This window comes from Enoplosus armatus, chromosome 3, assembly GCF_043641665.1.
Source record: "Enoplosus armatus isolate fEnoArm2 chromosome 3, fEnoArm2.hap1, whole genome shotgun sequence".
In the NCBI taxonomy this organism is placed as follows: domain Eukaryota; kingdom Metazoa; phylum Chordata; class Actinopteri; order Centrarchiformes; family Enoplosidae; genus Enoplosus; species Enoplosus armatus.
The window spans coordinates 6016872-6041269 of NC_092182.1; the positions used below are offsets into that span (position 1 = coordinate 6016872).

The following is a 24398-nucleotide window of genomic DNA, read 5'->3' on the forward strand; positions in this document are numbered from 1 at the left end:
CCTGCCACAGCGGAGGGAGAGGAGAGAAAGAGGGAGCAGGGAGGAGGAGGGGAGGGGCAGCAAAGGAATGTCTCCCTCTTATTTTGTCACTGAGTGTGTACTTCCCATTCACTTCCTCTTTATAATCCTCCAGCCCTCCCCTCACGTGCACACACACATACACACTGTTGCATGAACACAGACGTGCACGCGAACACATGCACCCGAGTGTAACCTAGATGCACATACGCACACACCCCTGCTGACCCGCACACAGGCTCTTTCCCCTTTTGTTAAACCCCCTGAAACAATCCCAGGGAGAAGAATGAAGTTTAAAAGTAGGGCACCTTCTGCTGCATCGAAGTTTCACACAAGCAGATTCCTGGAAGTGGGCCCTGGGTAAAAAGCAGGGCGCTTGTCTTAACTGTGTGTCTCTAAATTCTACGTGGGAACCAGGGGAGGATCTTCCCTGGGCAACTAAGGGGACTGGAACATTGGCAGTAGATGGACCTGGGGGGCTGCATGTGAGGGTGACGGAGACTGGGGTGGATGAGGGGACATGAGGGGTGTGAAGGGAGGGATGGGAGGGAACAGGGAAAGGGAATGGCGTTTGTGGCACTTCAAGGGGGTCGATGTATGTTTACAAGAAGGGCACATTCCTTTATCGTGAGAATGGCTGGTAGATGCATAGCAATAACACCGGGACAGACAGGGCAGATGGCCCCAGGCCTCCCTGACTGTAGCCACAGCACATGAAAACAAATGTTCAAATGTTGTTGCTTTATCAAACTGTCTGAGTGGTGAGGGAAAGCCACTTCAGCATCAGCTCAATGTAGCTATGGGGCTTATTTGCAAATGAAATTCTGACTAAATGAGTGCTCTCTTCTCTGACAAGATTCTGTGGTAAAATATTTCCTGTTGTGAAATCATGTGATGTGATCACAGTAGCAAAACACACACTGGGTGCACAGGTGTGCAGGTGTGACGCTGTGTGTACTCTAGTTCCCGGTGTAAAGGCGGGGCAGCGTTCCTACAGTTTAACCTGAAATGCTGCTTTGCTGGGGGCTAAACACCTGCACTGCTGCACTCACAGAGTTACAGAGAAAAGGTTGGGGTGGGTACACCCGAGCTGCTCGTGTTTACCCCCAACCCTTACCTAACAGGGTCTCTGGTTACTGTAGTTCCCTGGCTGAGCTGTTCTTTTAACATTACTCAGGTCAGGTGTACAGGGGACATCTGCATAGAAAACATGACAATAACTCTACTGTAGCCCTATTGACTGTGAAAAGAAGACAAACACCTACACCTGTTGCACCTGCACTGCCTTCTGTAGGGCACATGAATAGACAGCCAGATTCCCACACCCAAGTAAATTAACTTCCTCTTGCTGTTGTGCCCTTTATACCGCCTTGATAAATAGAAACAACAAACAGGAGGGGAAACTTGAGCAGACTCAGATCACAGCTGAGCCAGCAGAGACTGTTAAGGTAGGACTTTAGTGTCAAGAGCATCAGGAGAGAGAAACAAAAACTCCCCGAGGCCCAAATAACTTGATTATACCCGCTCCACAATCAAAACAAAAGTGGCAGGCCCAATCTGTTCACTGTCAATGGCGGCTCTCATTTGTCAAGCTCATCCAAGAGGTTGGTTCTCAGGCGACTCGCACAATGCCCAGTGACAAACAGGAGGGCTCTCCTTTTAGCCCTGCCTGCCACCGGGAAGCCCATCTGAAGTATTAATCTTTGGGTGGAAGAGTGGAGGAGAGGGCTCAGCCTGGCCCAGCCATTGTCCCCAGGCCTGGGCCCTCTGAATGGGGCTTTGTCAGCTCCCCAGCTGCCACTGTCCATGCTCCATCTTTGGGCTTTGGCTCCCATGTCCCCTGGCCGTGCTGACTGGACGCCTCTGTGCAGCTGTGGGGATGTGCGGGTTTGTGTGTGTGCGTGTGTGTGTGTGGGATGGAGAGAGAGGTTAGGTGACAGACCATTCGTCTCATACACACACACACACACACACACACACACAAATACGTGGCTTTACATAGGGTCTTGCTTGTCATTTCAAAGTGGTGCATTCAGTTGACATTAAATCTCTTAAAAACATCAGAATGAGTTCAGTTTCATATTACAACGTCATTAGGGGAATATATTCTTGTATGGTAAAAATATGTATTTAGAAGTATACAATAAATAATCACAGGAATACTCTGTTGTTGGTGACGTTTCACCTTTTTTCTGTTGGGTCGATGATGACCCAGGATTTGATTTCCCATTCTAGATCAGTCAGCTAGACATCTTAATTAAAGTATATGTGCAGTGTATATATATATATATATATATATGTACATACAGTATATATATCCATAATTTCCCGGTGAAGGTGGACATAGAGCCAAGACAATACTGGAAGTGATCTGATGGTTTCCCAGAGGCAGTTATTTGTTTGTTCTCCATCTCCCTCCCACAGCAGGGGGCAGCTGGCCAGCAGCAATCAGGCCTGTCCCCCATAGGCATCTTCTGGCTACCAGCTGGGAACAGCTGGTCCCCCCTTCTGCTACCAGTGGACCTGGGCCCTGCTGGAAGCCCTGGAAAGGAGAAGGCCTCATAGGATCTGACAAACAGGCCGCATTCACACATAGACAGGTTCTGCTAATGAAGAGGCCTCATTAGGCTACATTTACAGTTTCTATAGAGGTGCATCTATTGTTCGGTCCAAGAGGGGAGCAATAGCCATGGGGCTCCTCAGGACAATGGAGCACCTCATCAGGTTGTGTTGCCAGTTTCACTGTGGCCTCAGCACAAAGTCAGATTTAACTCACCCGACTGTCCCGAGAGATGTCAGCGGCAAACTGTTGCTAAAGTGAAAGAAGTAGAGGGAGGGGCGAGGTGGGATTGTGAAATAGTTGCTGGTGGTGGCGGGGGGTGATGACCAGTGGACGGAAAAGGGACTCTGGCGTTATTAGATTTGCAACAAGCCGTAACACTGTCTCCCATTGTGTATCCCTCCACCCCTGCCCTCCCCCAAGCCCCTGACTGTAGAGAATACTACCCAGAACCCCCCCCCCACCACCACCTCCTCCTTCTCACCCCCTCCTCACCCAGCCCCACCCCAGCACCCCCACACCCCTAACTAAAGCTCTCTCTCCAGGCAATTGCCACTGGAGTGGAAAGTATTCCAGAGCACAATGCCTATGCTCTCAATGGGTGCTTTAGCATGCCACCAGTGCGCTGTCACCAGCAGATGGGGAGCTAATTAGAAGCCATTAAAGGGCTTTGATAGTGTGTGTGGGAACCAGGCGGAGGGAGATGGCCACAGGGGTGTAAAGGAGGGGAGCTTTGAGTCCGGTGAATGCACACACACACATGTACACAAGAGAGAGAAAGAGATAGAGAGAGCCCAAGCTGTCCCTGCGAGTCCTCTCGGGCCAAGGACGCAAAGCAGAGGACACCTGTGGTGCTTCAAGGATCTCTGTGAGGCTTTTACCGCACACCAACTATCAGATGGAGATAGTGTTCCTGTAACCTGCCCCTGGCTCTCAGGGAAGGGCATCCATCCACCCACCCAGTCTGCTGCCTGAACACAGGAAAAACACCCAACAGGCGGAGAGGCTCCAGTCGGTCTGCACTGCTGATGACACATCTCTGAACCAGGACTCCCACAGGAAGTGACTCCCAACCACGGGTCCTCAGTCATTACAGAGGCTGGGCTGCCCAGGGAGGTGCCAGGCCACGCCGGGACACACCAGGAATCCAGGCGGAAACATACACAACACACACCCACAGAAGCTGTGACACACACAGTGCTACAAACTCACATTCAGCACAAACTTCCTCCACTTGTACCTGTGATTGATGAGTCCTGAGTACCACCAGTCAATCATCACTCAGCTGGGAAAAGATGTGACGTGGTGTGGTAAAAGTTTTTGTATCTTGACACCACACTCACCCCTCCCAGTCCCATATGAGCCTCTCCACACACCTGCACACAGGTGTGATCATTATCAAGCAAACAGGAAGAGCGAGACTGGGAACTGGAAACTAATCCCACAGCTGCGAGGAGATGGCCTGTGTGTGTGTGTGAGTGTGTGTGTGTGTGTGTGTGAGTGTGTGAGTAATAAATGTTGAAAACTTGCATGTGGTGCTCTCCTTTCATAATCAAATTCCTGCACATTTCTTTTCAACAGAGTATCTCAATAATCATACAGAAGTGAAATCCTCTGTCTAAGAAACCATTTATTCTCGTCTGCCATTTGGTCACTTTCATGTTCCAGGAAGTAGTACAGGCACTACTTATTGTCCCCGCAGCAATAATAACAGCAGCAAAAGTGCGAAAGCATTGCTGGAATGTCCCATTTCCTCTGAATGAATTCCTGCCAGCTTTTCCCCTTGTGGCTTCCTGTAGTGTGCTTTTGTAGATGTATTTGCTGTTGTGATAGAGAGGGCGTATTAGCTAATATGTTTCCCGTCCACCAAATGGAACAATTTATCCTGAAAAACGCTACTGGGAAACGGTTTGTGTGCCTGCACAAATATAGCCAAGATACTCAGTGTCCTGTTGCCTTTCTGCTGTTTGATGGATGCAGGATGTTGCAACAGCACTGACACAAACAGTAGCCTGTCGTAGAAATAAAATACCAAGTGATAATTGGCTCACATGTAAAGAGTCCACTGGGAAATGAATTGTGTGTCAGTGGAGGAGGAGGGAAGGGGAGCTGGGAGAGGGCACTGCCATTCTGTCAGTTAAAATCAGGAGCTAATATGTTTCACTTTTCTTTCCCTCTCCCTCTTCTCTCTGTCTCCTCTCTCCCCTTCGCCTTGATGTGCTGTAAACAGGCTAAAAAGGGCCCAGCTGTGTGGAGTTATTGTTGGTGTCAGTAGGAAGTGCTGATAGCTTTTGCAGCTGAACAAAAGCTGGATGAGGGGAGTGGAGGGGCGCTCCAGACACTGTGGCTCCAGCCTAGATTCTCTCCCACAATCCCTGCACCGCACTCCCATTGTTCTGCCCACCCGGCCCTCCCTCCGCCCTGTCAGCTGCGACCTAGGACAGAGGGCAAAAAAAGAAAAGGGGAAAAAAAGAAAGTTTTTGAAAAAGTTTTTACAGGCTACTGCAACAGCTAGAAGAAACAGCCCCGCTGGTAGTTAACTTTGTTACAAGACAGCACAGCAATACTGACGTTATCTTTGGTCTGGTTTAACATCTGTGCAGATATAAGCAGTGGCTCTTTAAATAGCATTTATATTAAAATCTGAAGAGAGCAAGCTGTTTTTAATTCCTTCAAGGCTGTGCAAACTGATTTAAAACTTGATGGAAAACTGTGCATGGCGTCAGTCTGTGCAATTACCAAATCTTGAATTTGCAAAAACCAGGTCAAATAAAAGAGCTTAATTCATAAACATGACATGTGGAATTATACAGTGGTGGAATGCAACAACAACTCAAGTCATGCACTTAAGTAAACTTTTGAGGTACTTGAACATTACTTGATTATTTTATGCTGCTTTATTCTTCTACTTCTCTACTCCACTATAGTTACCTTACATGTTCTGATTTTCCATATAAAATGTATGATCTGCTTGTAAAATGTGATGCATTGTTGCAGATTAACTACTCATCAGTACACAAGATAGGAAAAATAGATTCACATTGACTAGCTACAATATTAAAATACATTGTACAAGTTAATAGACCAGTAATGATAACCCAAAAATATGACATGAGGGGCCATTATCTTACTTAATGAGTACTTTAACTTTTGATATTATAATTACACTTTGCTGAAAATACTTAAGTAGTTTTACTTAAGTAAACACTTGAGTGCTACTTGTAATGGAGTATTTTTTTAATCAGCGTTGTTACTTTTACTTAGGTATGGCATCTAAATACTTCTTCCACTATTGGTATTGTGTTACTATAGTAGTTGCTGCAATAAAACAGTGGACAGTCAAAAAGAAAAACATGCATCTTTATATAACCTACATTAGTCTCATGCAGGTTGGAGTCTGCACTGTTTGGCATAATAAACTGTCACCACTGACCAGAGGGTAAACTGAAAATAAAATAAAAAACAACCACAGGGACACACGGTAGTCAAAGTGGGCTGTGTGGAGGAATGCAGCAGTTATCTCGTGTTAAAATGCGGTAACAACATCACGCCGAGCCCTCCTCCTCCTCCTCCTCCTCCTCCGCCTCCTCCTCCTCTGACAGAGGCGGCTCTGCAGGTGCGCTGGGCGGTAATCTCACCCCGCTGCTTTAAGGTGATAAATGAACGACAAAGCTCCGGAGCCGGTTTGTTCTCAGGGTTCCGCGCGCCACGCAGGTGAATGGAGGAGTGCCGAGTGCGAGCTCTCTTGTTTGACGTCTCCATGGAGACCGCCCGAGCGGCGCCAGGCTGACAGGCGTCAAGGCTCGGATGAATGGGTGACGTCACCGCGCTGGCGCCTGCCAGTCTGCTCGGGCTTGTTTGGACAATCTGGGGGGAAGATTCAGAACAGAGCGATGCGATCTGAGTGTGCACACAAGGCTGAGCACACACTGCAGAAACATGTGAAGGAATCCGTGAAGCTGCTGCTGCTCAGCTCAGAGCAGCAGGGGCTGGAGAGGAAAGCGCCGTTTGAGAGCATAAAGAAAGCTTTGAGATTTAAAAAGAGAGAGAGGTTTGTCCGGGGAGAGGTGGTGTGGGAATGACTGCGCAGCTCATTTTCTAAAAGTCGAACAAATCTGCCCTAAAATGGTGATGTTATTAAACTAATGATTAAACCGCTAATCTCTTTAGTGACTGCATTCCACACAGTTTACAAAAAACAAACCTCATCATCCTGAACTAATTAAAGTTCACAAAAAGTGAATCTTTTCCCAGGATTGTTTGGCCACTCTGTGTCCTCAATTGTCTTTCTTTACTGTACTATTGTCATCCACATCTGCAGTGAGAGGCCAATCTAGGGCACGGTGGTAGCCTAATTATCATTAGCCATTCATCCTATTCATCCTGCCCCATCCCACACACACATTCTCACAGTACATACCCAGGCATTCACCACCCCTTGACTGTCCCCAGGCAATCCACACCTGCAGAGTCCCCAAGCCATGGACAGCTGGATTCCCACATATTACCCATAAAAGACACACATTTGTTTCCATTTGTAACGCCATCCCTCAAACAGATTGTAAATCCCGATAACCAGGCGAGCGCAGTCATTGGCTGCGAGCGCTGTTGTGGACCGACCCATCAATACAAACGTGGCCGTCTCATTGGCTTACTGTCTTCAAACAGGGCCACTCTGTCACGCCCCCCGGCTCCCGCTCCGCTATAAAGCCGAGGAGGTTAGCCCATGTGGATGTTGCAAACTGTCAACATTACCTTGCCGACATCCCCAAGAGGAGGAGAAGCCTCATTGCCGAACTAATCTTTTTTTTTCGCTCGTCATCTTTGGACACTACACCTCCTAAACTAATCAAGATGAAGGTTGTCGGATCTACCTGCGCCCTGAAGAGCAAGGTCGGCGGCGAGGACATGGTGCGCTGCCTGTCCGACCAGAGCCTGACTATCTCCAAGTGCAAGATCCCGCTGCTGGACGAGCAGATGACAGCCTTTCTGCATGACATGAACAGCTGCTACAGCAAGCTGAAGGAGCTCGTGCCCACCCTGCCCACCAACAAGAAGGCCAGCAAAGTGGAAATCCTGCAGCACGTCATCGACTACATCTGGGACCTACAGGTCGAGCTGGACGAGCCGGAGAAGAGCCGCCAGCTCTCCGCCGGCAGCGTCCCCCGCACACCGCTGACCACCCTGAACGCAGAGCTCGCAAGCATCGCAGTGGAGGTAAATATCTTTTCACATGTAGTGCCGAACACATCCGAGAACAGCTCCGTGTCCTTTACAGACGAGTGCAACTCTGTGACAGACGCTTTTGACCGTCAGTACTTGTGCCTACTGTTACCAACTCTGCGCGTAAAAGTAACTTTTGCGCAGCGGTTTGCTTGTGGCTGCTTTACACGCATGTAACGCAGATGTACTAATCACCCTTCTTCTTTTCGTTCCCCGCAGAATGGATGCTCGGATGACAGGATTATGTGCCGCTAAGAGCTCGTGGAGCATCTGCACCATCACCCCACAGCGAGCACCGCGAAGAACGAACAAGGCTACCTGATGTGACTTCTCGAGCACATCGATAAACAAAAAAACCTTGAACTGTGTAGGGACGTTTCAAACTCCCAATGCTAGAAAAATAAAACGTTGTGTGGACATCCTCCGGCGGCGAGGATCTCCGTCACTCTCGGCTCTCGATTCATCAGAGGGCCCCGAGAGGAGAAGAAGAAGGCCGGCGGTGTCCAGATGTAGACTGGGTTAGCCGGGGGACCAAGACAAGTTCAGTGCAACTGGCCTCGCCGGTTGCTTGTAGAGTTTCTAAAGAAAGCTAATGTTTCTGTTAACGCTCTTCGTATCTTGTGTAAAACCATATAGAGAACCCAACATTTTGTAAAAGAAAAAAAATTACATTTCTCAGATTCCTGAGCGACAAACTGTATTGTATATTACAATGCCACATTATGTGAAGATATTGTTTTCTTACAATGTACCTTATTGGTGTTTTTATTAAAACAAGACAATTATTTTTGAACAAGAACTCTTCTGTGTCGTGGTGTGTGTGTGTGTGTGTGTGTGAGAGAGAGAGAGAGAATAACATAAGGTACTAAATCACATCATATACGTGAGGAGTTTCACTGTTGATTTCATCACAAAAACTAGAACCATGTATGTGAAACGTGACACCTGGGTGGTTATTATGGGCTGTTATGGCCTTGTTATCTTTGTGATTCATCTGAGTAGCTCATCGTGTTGCTGACTTCAAGACTGGAGGGGGTGTAAAAAAAAAAAAAGTGCTGCACCTAGAAGAAGCTGTTAAGTCATTGAGGTAACATAAAACCAAAGCTGGTGGTCAACATAATGGCTCGTAGCCAGTTAAATTGGTAATTTGCCTCTCTATGGGTCATTACCGTATCACATTACAAGAGGAAGCCTCGCTTTAAATCGCCAAGTTCTAAAGATCTTGACAAACGGAGGCAGAGTTATGAATAAAGTTTCAAATTAAATAAAATCGCAGCAATCATGACGAATCCTATTTTAAAGAGGATTAAAGATTCTACGCCTATCTAACAAATGACTGACACGTATAAAGTGATGTGAGATGGGTTATTAGGAGATTAAAATGAAATAAATAAATAAAAAAAAGTTTGTTTCACTCCATAAAACACCCATTTAAATGTGAGGTTCCAATATGTTATCGTGTAAATCAGCAGTTCTGCGTCTCTCGCGGCGCCGCAGGGGTTAAACTGGCTTTGGCGAGGCGATTCGTTATAAGATTTATTCTGTCTCCCTGGTGCAATGTTTTTCCCATTTCCCTGCGGTGCGATGCGCACAGCTGCAGCCCCGGCGTGGCCAGTGTGTGATTGTGTTTGTGTGATAGCTTTGTGCCAAGGGCAGGGGAGGGCGGCGGGGCCCAGACTGAGCGGCGCCTCGGCACACCTGGGGAAGTTCAGGTTAAATAGCTCCACATTCCTCAACACACAGCTGATTGAAACATTAACAAACAGTAATCCGCGGGCCAGGCCGCAGATGGGCCGGGAACCACGCCAACACTCAGAGAGAGAGAGAGAGAGAGAGAGAGAGAGAGAGAGAGCTGCTCTCGGGTAGAGATTCCCACAGTACAGACGTATGTTTTAAGTTTGCTATTAATATATAAACTTCTTTTTTTCTTTCTCTCTCTCTTTTTTTTCTTCCAGAAACCTACACTGCCTGAGCCGTTAGAGAAGTGTCCATAAGAAGCAGAGCAGAAATGTTTAACATCTACAACTCTTTAATGTTTTCCTTTATACTGAGAAATCATGTGAGTTTCTAATCATTTATAATTATCTATATGGCAGATCCAAATCCCTCTTATGTAATCTGGTTGAGCTGTGGAGAAGATGAAGACCGGGCTGTTGTGGTCTCCATAATAAGTCTGTTCCCGATGTTTTATCACAATTAAATCCAATTAGGCCTGTGTCTTGAGATTTCTTTGTATTTACTTCATTCTTGATTATTATTGTTATTTGAATCCCTCAGTCCATAAACGTGAATCACAACTCATGTCCCGTCCCTCAGCTCTATGGTAGTTAGCGCCCTCTGGCGAGCATGAGCTGAATCGCAGTCTTTTGCAGGGTGTGAAGCCTGTATCCGAGCAGCTGTGTGAGGGACTTGATACGCTGCAGAAGACATTAGTAGACAACAGCGCCCCCTTCGGGACACAGCGACATGAGAAAAGTCTGTTAATGTGGTGTGAGGCCTGCTGCCTACAATTTTGAGGTACTTGTACTTTACTTTAGTATTTCTGTTATGCTACTTTCTACTGCACGATATTTATACATTTCAGATAGAGATATTGTACTTTTTACTCCACTACATTTATCCGACAGCCACAATCACAATTGTTACTTTTCAGATTCGGGTTTTACATAAAAACATACTGTATGTTAAGCTTTTAACATACAATGAATTTAAGATTAAACCTGTAGTTCAAACTGGCTCCTCCTCAACCAGCAACAACAGTAAAATACTTAGATTGTTACTACTAATCATCATCATAAGTTTTTTTTTTAGTATATTTGCTAATAATACTTTCGTACTTTTACTTACATAGAATTTTGAATACAGGATTTTTACTTGCAATGGAGAATGTTTACAATGTGGTATTGCTATTTTTACTTAAGTAAAAGATCCCAATACACCACTGTGTATTTATATACTGTTATATAACTACTTTTACTTTATTTTCCTTAAGTAAATGATCTAAATGCTTCTGTTGTGTATGTTATGAGTTATGTTTTCTACATTACAACAGCAGGATATTAGATCTAAGTAGAATTAACGCCCTGTGGTTGTGTGCCTCCGCCAACCAGCCAAGTTGCAGTCTACATCCATGTCTGTCCAGACTCTTATAATATAAGTAGTGAATACTTGGAAGGAATTGAACAAAAGGCATAAAGTGCATTTCTTTATCACCATATTGATGATAGATATGTATGATTCCAGTGAATATACATTGTTGAACTGATTAATGTAGGATTGTTATAGATGTATTGGCTAAACAGTTACACATGGAGTTACACACAGTCAGTACAGCGACACAAAATGTGGTGCTTTTGTTTTCTGCTGGCATTTTTAGATGTGAAGCCTCTCTATGAGCTGTAGGTGAAAGTCACTCACAGGATCACCATTAGCTCGCCGCGCTCCAATATGTTGTTTGTAATCATGTGATTTAGATGAGGCTCGAAATTCAGAATGAGGCGGGAAGTGAGAGGCAGAACGGTGTCACTGTTTATAATCAGTCAGAAGATAAGTCAGAGAACCAGAGTCAAGAGTGTTTAAATAGAAATTTGTATTTACATCAATATCAACATCAACAGAAAAAATCTGTAATATACATCCTGTAAAATGACAGCTTATCTTACCTCCAAACAAAGAAACCAAAAACAAACCCAATGAGCTCCTGCCTCTTTTTGCACTTCATTCAAACTCTACTCTCATAAAATGAAGCTGTTTCCTGAAAAATAGAAGAGATATTGATATGTCTTAGAGTGGATTTCATTCCATTGGTATTTCTCTTTCACAGCAAAACATGCTTCAGAGCAACATGTTTTTTTTTTCTGAATGTGAAAACTTTCTGCTGTGGGGGGGGGTTGAGAGTTTCCAGTCCTCTTCACGCTGCACCGATAGCTTCCCACCGTAGAACTTAGCCCCATGCCCTTTATGCTTACAGTACATAACCATCATATGCTTTTACAGATCCATGATATGTACCCATTTACCATCAGACTAATATAACACATACCATTAAAAAAATGTACACCAGAAACCTCAGAAACTATACAGAGATGTGGAAAAATATCTTTGGATTGCGCATGTTGAAAAGGTAGATTCAGCAAGTTGAGAATAACAGTCAAAAGAAGACAGTGTGAAGAAAAATACACTCGACAGACAGCTGGTGGGAGGGGAAGAACACTGCAGGGAGCGGGCTTGTTGGTAAACTGAGGAGCGTGTGTTCTCGTCTTCACTGTATTGCAGACAAAACAATACAGATCACCTCACACAGAGTCCAACAAAATTATTTTATGTAATCAACTGTCCTGACAGAATCCCACTTTCCAATAAAACCTTCTGACAGTGTGAAAGCTTGCACCTTCAACTTATCAGATACTAAAAGTGCCTTGCTAAAACATGAAATACATGACTTTTTGGGGGAGAAACAAAAAAAATACAGCATTCAGAAAATGACAAACAAGATGGGAAGGAAAACCCAAACACGCCTGCAATATTTGCAAATACGTGAAAAAAAAAAGCAAATCAACCAAATCAGCATTGACCTATGGAACACAAAATACAACCAGGTCTCATACATTGTGCAATAATGGGCCTTTAAAAAGCATGTTTGATATATTTTGTAGAATATTTACAATTCATATTCACAGAGGACATTTGAGACATCTAATACTGCAGTACCATTTGTTTGCTTATAACAGGGGTTATGATGCTCAGTTACAGTCTAAAGCATAGAGGCAAGAGTTATTGCTCCAATCTGCATAACATAGTAAACTGTGTGCTTATAGCTTTCAATGACTTCAAGAATGAGGCGCATCCAAAGGATAAGAAAGAAAAAAAGAAACCCATTGTTGTGAAGGCATTGAATCTCTAGTAAGGCTGTAATGATGAGGAAATATTGCATCAATCTTTATTCCACACAGAAGCCTCCAGGTAAAGTGCAGCCACAGCCAGTTGTACCGTAGTCCCGTTCTGCAGCCTGGCCGTGACACTGAATACTGTCCGACAGCTCCAGGTCATTCACATGAACACACACACAACACATGCGCACACACAAACACGCTGACAATGTGTGTTTGTGCATCACCTTAACAGGGTTACAGTATGTGAGGCTTCAGTTGGGGATGAAGCCCGGCACAAATTTGTCCTTGTAGCCCACTTCCTCCAGGATGAGCAGTGTGTTGTGCTGAGTCTCCTGCGTCACGTTTTAAGCTGGAGAACTCCTACTATGTGTGTGTTTGTTTGTCTGTATGTGTGTGTGTGTGTGTGTGCTGGTCCAGCTCTTTTCGGGGCTCAGAGCACTCTGCCACAGCTGAAAGGCTCCAGATTCTGCTATCAGTCACAGGTGTTCAGCAATACTTCTGCAGAGACAGAAAAACTGTGTCTTTACATGTCTATGATCTCTTTCAACTGTGTTTTCAAATCTCAGCTGAGCCTCATGTAAGGCCACTTAACTCCTGTGTGTCAAAGTGTTACCTACCTGATCAGGCCCCATTGGCATTCTGCCCATTCCCATGGGTTTCATGCCCATCTGGCCCTGCATCTGGCCCTGCATCTGGCCCTGCATCTGGCCCTGCATCTGGCCCTGCATCTGGCCCTGCCTCTGTCCCGGCATTTGGCCCATCTGTCCCGCACCAGCCCCGCTGACTGGCCCGGGTCCACCCAAGGAGTTCATCATCATGGGTCCAAACTGGCCCTGGTTGCCCTGCTGGGGGAACGGTTGCTGGGGGTATGAGCTGGAAAACCGGAAAAATGAAATAGTTATTTACCCCTGTAACTTTTAGAAAAATCACACAAGTATAACCCTCTTTGAGTGTGGTGCTAAAATGGTGATAAACTACAAACCTACACTTGAATAATTGATGATTCTAAATAAGTTTCTCAAGGAAGCCTGACGCTACATACTTGTTGCGTGGCATGCCGCCCTGTGGCCAGCCTTTCATGTCTCCAGACGAGTACATGGGCCCTCCCTGCGGATTGCCCTGCAGCCCTGGCATCATGGTGCTCTGAGGAGGACCTCCCATGCGTCCCTGCATCATGTTTCCTGGTGGGCTGCTACCTGGAGGAATGAATGATGAGTCCCCCTGTTGGTTCATCCCTGCAAGTACAACAACAAGTGAACAATCATGAGATGAAGATGAAGTTGAAAATCCAGGAGAATCAGGAGGATGATACAGAGCTCTGTCTCATTCCACTCACCATAGTTACCTCCATAGTTGAAGCCCTGCTGTCCAGGCTGGTTCATGGGGGGGGCTCCCATGGGGCTGTCCATGCCTCCTGGTGCGGTAACATTTGGAGGAGGGCTGAAGCCTCTCGCTGCCCCCTGCCCCTGCTGCTGTTGCATCAGCATCATCATCCGCTGCCTCCTCATTTGCATGGTCATCATCTCCCTGCTGCGCTGAGCCATCATCTGGGCGTTCAGGAAACCAGGCTGCAGACAAACATCAATACTTTGGTCTTAATTCTACAAATGGTGACTTGACTGACGTTATTAAAAAGTGGCTTGTGAATGCACACTACATTTGGTGTGAGGAAATGCCGACTACATACCTGACCAGCCATGCCTGCAGGCTGCATACCAGGCTGCATGCCAGGCTGCATGCCAGGTTGCATGCCAGGTTGCATGCCAGGCTGCATGCCAGGCTGCATGCCAGGCTGCATGCCAGGCTGCATGCCAGGCTGCATGCCTGGATGCATGGCAGGGTTTCCTCCGGGGGCATGTTCCATCTTCATGCCTTGCCGGGTCTGGTTCATAAACTGCCAGATGAGACAAGATTAAGACAGTTCAATATGTCAGTTTTGTTCACTATCCAAGAAGCCACCAACATCTCCTAAGGCACAAGTTGATCTGCTATATTGTTAATACAACAATATGAACGGTCACCTTTAGGTTGAATGTTATGTGTGTGTGTCTATGTGATCACCTGCTGTCCTTGCAGTCTCTGCTGCAGCTGCAGTCGGAGAGGCTTGGTAGCAGTCATCATGCGAGGTCGCATCATGTTTGCTCGGGGGTTGCCCATGCCTGCCATGCCAGGGAAGCCTCCTGTCTGGCCCATTTGATTCATCACGGGGTTGAAGCCTCCAGGAGACTGGCCTTGTATTGTGTTGCCACCATAACCGGGCTGCATGCCCATGGAGGGGGGCCCAGGGGGCCCAGGGGGCCCAGGGGGGCCAGGGTAGCCTTGGTTATACATGGGTTTTTGGTCTATGGAGTCTGGAGCTGAGAAAGGCTCTGATGGCGGGCGCTGACCCTGGCCTTGATCCTGGCCCCGAGGGTGGCCTTCAGGTCCCTTGGTCTGGGATGAAGAGAAGTTGCATGTCATACTAGTTTGGACAAAGTAAACATTACTACAATATCAACTCAAAGCTTTTTACGTAATTAAACTACTGCCAGAGCACAGACAAAAAACACATAAAAAAACTGCATGAGAAGTATCACATCAGGCCTACAGATCGCCCGCATAACAAGAAGCTACAAAACATTTGGACCTTAATAACATTTACTGCAGACTAACATTCAAGTTGAGGATTGAGAACACACATTGAAATCACATCAAATGCAATTGTCTACTTAGACTAGCACAGCATACAGTGCTTTTGGACCACTCTGTGAGCCTCTGAACATGTTTTGCCTTTCCTAAAGCTCTTGGACTCAATATTCACTTAAATTCGAGGGAGGAACATGCTGTTCACTTTATGGTAACTGGCAATGTGTGTATGCAGTACATGTGTACTGTACCTGGCCTACAATTTCAGGGATTCCTAGGGCTCGGTCTATCTCCTGCAGAGCAATGACATCAGTCGTATTGAGCAAGGAGTCCAGCTGGTCAAGAAGTGCCCGTTCATCACTTGGGCCCTCGCTGTTGGCCAGGGGCCCCAGCAGCTCATCCAGGGGGTGCCCAAACTGGTCCCTAACACAACAAATGACACAGGAGATGTTAAGTAATTTCAAGAAAAGGAGACTGCAATCACAGATACCATTAATGTCGGCTTCTAAATTCAGCTTGAGGTCTACTAAAGTCAGAGGGATAGGGCTGGGACCAGTGCACAAGGTTTACCTCTTTGTGTTACTCTGTGGTCTGTCCATTCCCATGGCAGAGTCTGTCCAGGAGGGGGACTGAGGTGGGGGCCCATGTCCACTAAACCGGCTCATACCCATATTGGCTTCATTGGTACCTGCAGAGGTGATAATGGATAGTGTATGATCACTATAGAGTAGCGGAAACAATTAGTCAAATGACCCACCAGTCAATTCGCGGAAATCGATTCTAATTCAGATATTTGCTTTACTTTATCATATTACCCACCAATTAAGTGCTAGAACCAAACATTCACTGGTTACAGATTCACACACTACAACAGAGACGTGTGACATACCCATATCCATGAGTTGCTGCTGCAGCATAGACCTGGTGTGTCCAGGTACACTGTTGGAGCGGTTGATCATGGGTCCTCCCATTGGACCAGAGCGAGCCATGCCAGGGTGTCCTGGTCCAGCCACAGGGCTGCCACTGGACCTTGGCATCCCCCAGTCCCCTGGCCCTGAAATGGGAGGGCGCTGGGGCATTCCCATTCCTCTGCCCATACCTCCTGAACAACACAAAGACCATAAACATTGAGTGTTTCATCAATACGCTTAGTATCACAGTGAATACTGGACCCTGAGCTTATATACTTTCAAAGATAGTGGGTTTAACTAGACAATTAAAAGAAAGGAGTATTGAGAAAAGATATCCCCATGCTATCTACTCTGTAAGACCCAGGTCCTCATAAGAAGCCAAGCTGTCATGGGTATGCCAAGAAATGTTTAAGTTACTTGTTGGATTGCCCCGTGGTGGACACACACCCATGCCTCCTGGAAAGCCATTGGGAACGCCCCCGGGTCGGATCGGAGCATCTATGTTCTCCTGTTTGACCAACGTGGGACAGGGGACATTCCTTCTCCCAGTCAGCCCACCTCCTACAGCTCCCTCTCCACCCATGTGCTTGGCGTCCATGGACAAGGCTCTTTGATAGGCACCACGCTGAGCTGGAGGCATGGGACCTCTCTCTGCATCTGAAACACACACAACACCAAAGTTAGATTATATGCCTTCACACATGTGGCCTGACATGCCATATGCCAAGGTATGCCAGTATCTTGGTCATGCATACTCTACTGTGTTTTTCCACATTAAGTAAGAACCTTTTTGCTGTCCAGTGTTAGATTTGATCACTTGAAACTTGCCAAGTAGACTGACTTACCATGTAAACTGTCAGGCATATTTCCCTGTTTGTTTCCCACTTCCTTCCCTGCTCTAGAGTCTGGTTCAGGGTAGAAGCCAGAGTTGTTCCTTGGGACACCAAGAATGGTCTCCAGGGTCTCCGCCTGAACCATTGAGAGACAAGAATGATTACAAAACAATGTTCTACTGGGTATTTAAAACTACATCTAACAAATTGTTATTTTGGGAAAAAGTCTTACCTCATCAGATGGCTCCAATTTGACCTTCCCATCCATGCATTGGGGGTCAGAGCTGGTGACCCCTGCACCCTGAGCTCCTCTTCCCTCCAACTCCTCCAGCTTTGGCTTGATATCGCCACCTTCTTTGGAGTCATCCTTATTGAGGAGGTAGTGAAGGAGGGCATGGGGCTTCTCCTTCTTAGGGCTGTGCTGCTCCTGCTTTGATTCTGATCCCCTAACCCCACCAGTGGCTGCAGTCCCAGGCTCTGGTGCCCCTGAATCCAGACTGCTCTTCCCAGTAGCCTCGGCTGTGATGCGGGCCACCTCGTCGGGAGTGTTCCCATTCTGCAGGAGCTTGTGGAGGATCTTGTGCTTCTCCTGCAGTGACTGACTTGTTAAATGTCCCGTGGCGCCAGAGGAGGACACAGCGCCGTGATTCCCACCCGTAGAAGAGGACACTCCTGTTGAGGACGAGGGGCTGGTGACGCCGGCTGTTCCGTCTTTAGCCTCAGGCGTGGAGCTGGGTCCGGAGCTTGGCGTGTGATTAGGTGGCACCAGCTCATCTGTAGGGGAGGTGAGGAGCTGCAGAAGCTTCTTGTGGCACTTGTTGTCAGGGACCCGTCGGTTGGATTCCCCCCCGGCCTGGCTGTCTGGCTTGTCAGGAGGGCCCTCGCTGGTGGGGGTGTGTGGGTGCTGCTGAGACTGCTGTTCTCCTCCAGCCCCGAGTGAGCTGCCTGGGCTCTTGGAGTCGGAGTAGGCTGGAAGTCCTGGTTTACAGGGTCCTCCTGCTGCCTGGTTGGTGGAGTTGATGCTCAGGGAGCTGTCAGGCTTATGAGGGGGAGGAGAGGAGAGGGGGGAGGGCATCGGATTGCCCACTCCCTCGCTAATGGCTTGGAGGGCATTCAAGGAGCTGCTGGAGAAGGTGGTGCCTCCTCCACCTCCAGGGTGACTGGAGCTCATGGGAGAGTTCATACCTACAAATGACACAACCAGGTGACACAAAGGTCATCAATCCATGAGGTTAATAACACACGTCAGAAAATGTGTGATTTAAGAAGTTGTAATTTTCTACCTCTAGTTAATTAATGTATCAAGTTGCTGATAGTTCTTGAGAGTTGAGAGAAAATTTTGGTTCATACCTCCGGGAGAGAAGGGGCTGGCACCCATCTTGGGACTTCCTCGGACCCTGGGTGAACCCATGACGTTGTGTGGGGGTCCGTTAATCCCCGGACTGGCCTGGGGGGGACTGGTCATTCCCATCCCGTAACCTCCACCTCCAGGTCCACCTCCACCTCCATGGAACTGACCCATCTGCTGATGTTGGTGCTGCTGCTGATGCATGCCATGGTGGCCCATTTGATTCATGGGCCCCATTTGGTTCATCGCGTTCATGGGAGAGTTCATTGGATGCATGGAATTCATTTGACCCATGTTGTTCATCTGATGCATGGAATTCATTTGATTCATCTGATGCATGGGATTCATCTGATTCATGGGATTCATTTGATTCATCTGGTTCATGGGATTCATTTGATTCATGCGGTTACCCCCAGTGTATGGAGGCACTCCTCTTTGTGACATGTTGCCCTGTTCAGCCATGCCGTAGCCCCTGTTCATGCCCATGGCCCCTCCAGGGCCCATGCTCATCTGTTGGTTGGGATTGTTAACACCCATGTTTTGAGGCCTCATGCCTCCACCCTGGTTTCCACGATAACCATTCTGCTCCCTACAGGGGAACACAGTAAGTAACAAACATTTAAAACTGAACAAAGTTTTCGCACATACAGCACAGTAAGACAATCATCCAGTTAAGTAGATTTAATTCTTGCTAGTTGTAATTGTTAGAGCATTTGCACCTTTGTAGCAAGTGTGTGGAGAGGAAAGAGTGCGGTTCATTGGTGTTGGGATTCCTGCAGAGTTCACTCCTGGTCTGGGCCGTGACTGGGGTGCCATCAGAGAGCGAGAAGCGGTAGAGTGGGGTCTCCGCATGGCCATTATGGAAAGCTGGAGCAGAAAAATTGGGCATTAAACCCCCTCCCAAAAATGTCTGACAACAGGAGAAAACATGCACATACCAACAACATAGAAAGAAAACTCTAATAATGCTGAATTTATTTCCATATTGATACATGAATGCCATGTTGTACTGTGAATGGTCAGAACGCAGAGCCTATGAAGTGGTCACAATACAGATGTTTTTTTCAACACAACACAACACAAGGTTAGAGGTGTTGCTCAACTTGATGACATGTTAAAAGTTATAACTGCAACAAACGTGTCACAGGCACCTCTTGTCTACTGGTTTCAATTTTTTCTTTTATAATTCCCCCTTTTTGAAAACTGATCCACTGACATAAATGTGTGGATTAAAAATCCGCACAATGAAGAGTTCACCGTCAGTTGCTAACACTGGTAGCAAAAAAAATGCCACGTAACTGTGCAACGACACAGCTTAATTTAGGGCACAAACTGCTTTGGTTTGCTCCCAAGCAGGACCATCAAAAATATAGGTCAACACAGGTACCCTGCGTGATCGTCTTCTGTTACATCCCATAAAGTCAAGAGAGTTATTCATTGTGTCTTTCAAATCAGTCATGTCTCCCGTTGTACTAGAGATTACTCATTAATGGTTTGAGCCTCTTATTCATCTAGCAAGGGCCGTGTCCCACATACCAAACATTTTAATGCAGTGACTTGTGTTCTGGTACATTCCTTGAATACTTTCTTAACAATGCTCAAACCTGTACTCCTGACACCCATAATAATTGATCATGCCATTGCGTCTGTCCATGCTCTAATTGCAGGTAATCTATTCCCATGCAAACCAAGTGTGGACATTTTGCTATTGCGTAGACCTGCTAATGTAGTTTGTAATGTTACTGTCATTCAACTTGTTTTTAGTAGTGAGTGAGTGATGGTGACATGGGAGGTTAGATGGTAGGGAGGCGCAGAAGTATATACCATCTTGATAGTGGCGTTTGTAGGACCACGGTTGTCCCTCACTGCGATTGAGGAACATCTGCATGCAGCGCCTCACCAGGTCCTCCCAGCCTGGACGCATCGTGGTGTTAAGAGAGCTCTGCTGTTCAATTTCAATCAGTTTACCTGCAATAGAAGATGCACCAAAGGGATCACACAAAGGATAATGGGTAGTGGTGGTAAAGGGAAAAAAGCAATAACTATAGATGAAGTATATACTCCTAATAGAGTGTATTAAGAATCTATGGTGTCTCTAAATATCTACAACGACATGGCTGGAAAGTTCAGTGTACAGTACAAATAATGGGGGTTTATTTAAAAAAAAAAAAAAGGGGACAAGTACGCAGCATCAACCAAAATGAATACACTTGGAAACTTACCTGACAGTTCATGGCGAGTGCTAAATCTCTCTGTCCTCTCTACCGCAATGATGCGTCGTGCCACACAGATCATACATGACTGCAAATCTGAGTAAAGAGACAACACAATGTTAAGTCCTCATTTGATGACATTGGAGGAGAAGCTGGACATTCAAAATCTTACTTGAGTATAGTATTATTCGCAACAGTTCAATACAAATTGACCAACAAATGCAAATGCAAATACAAGGCAAAGCTACACACTACAGGAAACCATTGGGTAATGTAATAATGCTGGTTAAAACACATCCTCTGCATGAATAAATGGACATTTTAACTGTTGTCATGTGTTTAATTGTGGTATTTTCCCATTTTTTAATCTGAAATAATTAATTAATTAATTACAAAAAAATTACAACAACAACTTTTACCTTCTCCCTCCTCCATCATAGCCCGGGGCTGAGTGAGGGCAAAACACTGCATGGTCTCATAGCGTTGCCCCCCGGGCCTCTCTTCTGACAACCCATGACTCTGACCATGAACAAAGTTCACCAGCATACGACAGTTGAAGGTGTGGCTCTTCTGCCGGGGTGCTTCTCCACCCCATGATGCCCCATTCGGCGCTATGAAGAGAAATAGGCAACAGCTAAACAGATGACCATGACTCTGTGCATTTGTGTAAGCACATTCAGATGTTTAATAATTTATACAGATGCGTGTGAGGACGTGATCACACTTGAGCATACACTTATGCATGATCTTGAATGTGTTTGCACACACACAAACCCCATGTCTCACCATTGGACTTGGGCAGATTCTTGTGAAACTCCTCCCTGTCCTCCTCATGGATGATGTTGTACACACTGGTGTTGATCAGCTCCTCCTGCTTGTACTGCAGGTACTGCGTCACGTTGTCTGACACAAATACAATGCTGCCCTCTCGGTTAACCACAAACAGAAAGCCATCCAATGCCTGAGAACAGCCACAAAAAGGAGGCGAATGAAGGAAGACTTATCAATGCAAATAACATTATATATATATACCTAATTTGGTTACTATTTTGCCCCTCTAGAAACCAGCTGAGACATTTCATTAACTTCAAATGAGCAATGACAACAAAGCACTGGTCTAGCATATGGAAGAGCAGCTAATTGGTGTTGGGTTTTTTGCCCCCAAGTGATTGTCCCCAAGCTGACCTGTAGGAGCAGCGGCCCCAGATGGTCCTTGTCAATGACCCCTTGACCAGTGGAGGACACATCCGCCTTCTGGACATCGTCATCACTGCAAGAGCTCTTTCCTGAGGACAGATGAAGCACATCACACTACTGATGGAGAGAATTGTCATTTTACAACAGCTATCTATGCCTTTGGATCTTTTATCTGGTACTACAAATTACAAATCATTTCCATGGTGTTACTCAACAAGAATAGCTAGTTCTTCAGAAAACCTACATGTTTTCGGCCACAGTATAATAGATGTTATTTTATAGTACTTTCCTTGATTAAACTGTTTGTCGTGCTTACATGGAAACTATTCTATGATTTCCAGTGAGGGTTGCTTCCCTATCACAATGAAATATAATACCTTTTCTGGCCAGCAGGTGGCAGCATGAGTCATGGATGAATGGTTAGCATGCCATTCTATTTATAAAGTCAGCATGTGTCTGAGGCTTTGTTAGATACCACTCTATATAGCAGGGTCATCTGTGGCACTAAGCAAGATGACAAATAATATGACACTGGATTTAATTCCATTTCTAACCAAACTAGCTGTACAAGCAAACAGAGCTGAGAAAGCAGTGACTGACATAAAAAACTGAAGAGAAACTGATTGCAGACCAAAGATGTGTGAACAAGGGGAGGGAAAAGGTGTGTTAAATGGACAACAGACAGAAAAGAGAAGAAAAAAAAAAGAGAGGCCCTCCATCATTCCCATCCTGTAACTATGGTAACCTGGCTGCATTACACCCAGACCAGCAGTAGCCAGCTGTGACCCTCTGGGTAGATTCCAATGTGATTGCGCTCTCTCTTCCTTACCCACTTAACCTCACAGATCTAATCTCCACCGAGCTAAAACAGGTGGAAGAAAATATCCTCCTTCGTGTATCCAATCATGTAAAATCTGCGAAATGATTGGAAAATGGCCTAGGGATATAAAAAGGTCTGATTTCTGAGTCACCAGTGTCTCCCACCAGTCTCCCAGAGAGAAGCAGGGTTTGGCACTAACAGATACACACTGTTACTGACAGCCTTGAGCCATGTCCACCAAGGATTGGTCTCAATTACTGGTGTTCATTTACCCCCAGCAATACTAACAGCCAAACTGGCTGTCAGTCTGAAGCAGCCTGTCCATGAATACACCACTTCATCACTGGCATCATCTGTCCTGCAGCAGGGTACTTGACAAGATCCTGCCTAACTTAATTCACTGTTCACTCTCCAAAAACAATACAGAAAAAATACATTATATGTTTGTATGTGGCTTTTTTTCTGACCAGGAGTGTATGGGTGTAATATGCTCAGTGGTAGTACCTTGCTCTTTGATTTGTCTGATCTGTCTCACGGTCTCCTTGAGGATGGCACATTTGTCAGGCTTGACGTTGAAGCTGTCAATGTTGGAGAGGTTGGCCGAAATGAGCTCAGCCAGCTCCTCGATGTACTTGCTCTCCTGTTCCCTCCGACGCTTGTCACACCTGCCGGGGCGTCAAGGGGATTAGACATGTTGCCATGACAACCTCACTTCCCCATGCCCTGTCCATATGCAAGCCATACGGCCGCGGCTCAGATGCTAGCTGACATTCACACCAAAAACAGCAGCCGACAAAGTGGATTGGTATGTGATCGATACTTAATAGAAGTTACAGCACTCACCCTAAGCCCGGTGTGTCACAGGTGGACAGTTTACGTTTGCGGTCGGAGCACAGCGGCTCCAACGAGTTGTCTCCTACGCCACTCATCTTCAGCGCACATCAGCACCTGAAAGCGCACACATCATATATACATGTATACACACAGATACAGGCCGCGCAACATGATCAGAGGGAATGAACAGAGAGCTTTACACACTCATATATGTGTGGTACAATCTAATTAATGGATAAGTATGGATTGGAAAGTGCCCTCAGCTGTCATTTCTTTGCCAAGTCCATTCAGAAATTACGCCAAATTCAGGCAAACCTTGAAAGATTAGTGTCACGTTATGGAAAAAAAAATCTACAAAATCCCCAAGCCGTTGAGGTTATAAATGAAGTGACTTCCAAGGGAAGAGTAGATTGTAGATTCCTACAGATTTATGAGGGAGTTAGTAAAGCAGCCTTGGTTCCTGCTTAGTACTTGATGGGAGTGAAATCTCATCTGTTCCACTGCGAGGAGCGACTGATGATGATGTAGTGATATGGAGCCTCAGGGGAGATGGGTCATCCTGCGTTCAGCCAGCCTGCCCTCTAGAATGACACCACTCTGCTAGCAGCGGCAACACCGCATATACAAACCGTTTCCAGTACACTTACATGTTCAGGCATGTATCAGCACATCTGTAAGCGAGAGGAGTGCTAGTAGCTACTGTCCCAGCAAGGCACATATTCACCAGCCCGCCTCTTTGTCTAACTGCCTGGGACTGCACAAGCAAAAAGTACACACTTCTCAGGCTTGTGGAGTCAGAAACAGTCCAGGCGAGGCTCCACAATGTATTTCAGGGACTAGTGAGAATTATCCCTCTTCCGCATTCTCTTTACTCTGCATTCTCCATACTAGGCTACATCCGTTCTTTCTTCCAATAGGTTTTAA

General features: G+C 46.2%; 2 protein-coding genes across 5 annotated transcripts in view; one reads left to right on the forward strand and one right to left on the reverse strand.

Moving 5' to 3' along the window:
- Window positions 1–7327: 7327 nt before the first annotated feature.
- On the forward strand, window positions 7328–8594 carry id1 (inhibitor of DNA binding 1, HLH protein). The gene is made up of 2 exons (XM_070902265.1): window positions 7328–7795; window positions 8021–8594. Exons 1-2 carry the CDS (start codon window positions 7433–7435, stop codon window positions 8054–8056), a joined length of 399 nt encoding a protein of 132 aa, XP_070758366.1. The 5' UTR covers window positions 7328–7432; the 3' UTR covers window positions 8057–8594.
- Window positions 8595–11372: 2778 nt separating this feature from the next.
- Window positions 11373–24398, reverse strand: part of LOC139282616 (nuclear receptor coactivator 3-like) — a 28600-nt gene continuing 15574 nt past the window's right edge. For 2 of the 4 annotated variants that reach the window (XM_070902409.1, XM_070902410.1), the window contains 21 exons: window positions 23484–23588; window positions 23145–23305; window positions 21809–21909; window positions 21410–21584; window positions 21043–21234; window positions 20633–20719; window positions 20235–20378; window positions 19130–19277; window positions 18413–18999; window positions 17295–18247; window positions 17075–17198; window positions 16647–16886; window positions 16208–16420; window positions 15889–16006; window positions 15570–15741; window positions 14755–15126; window positions 14381–14587; window positions 14030–14261; window positions 13736–13928; window positions 13311–13566; window positions 11373–13191 (listed from right to left, as the gene is read on the reverse strand). In XM_070902409.1, the coding sequence (XP_070758510.1) occupies window positions 13180–13191; window positions 13311–13566; window positions 13736–13928; window positions 14030–14261; window positions 14381–14587; window positions 14755–15126; window positions 15570–15741; window positions 15889–16006; window positions 16208–16420; window positions 16647–16886; window positions 17075–17198; window positions 17295–18247; window positions 18413–18999; window positions 19130–19277; window positions 20235–20378; window positions 20633–20719; window positions 21043–21234; window positions 21410–21584; window positions 21809–21909; window positions 23145–23305; window positions 23484–23569 (4773 nt within the window). In that variant the 5' untranslated portion in view covers window positions 23570–23588 and the 3' untranslated portion in view covers window positions 11373–13179. The remainder of the gene's footprint in view (window positions 13192–13310; window positions 13567–13735; window positions 13929–14029; window positions 14262–14380; window positions 14588–14754; window positions 15127–15569; window positions 15742–15888; window positions 16007–16207; window positions 16421–16646; window positions 16887–17074; window positions 17199–17294; window positions 18248–18412; window positions 19000–19129; window positions 19278–20234; window positions 20379–20632; window positions 20720–21042; window positions 21235–21409; window positions 21585–21808; window positions 21910–23144; window positions 23306–23483; window positions 23589–24398) is intronic. The other 2 variants (XM_070902412.1, XM_070902411.1) reach the window with 2 other exon arrangements.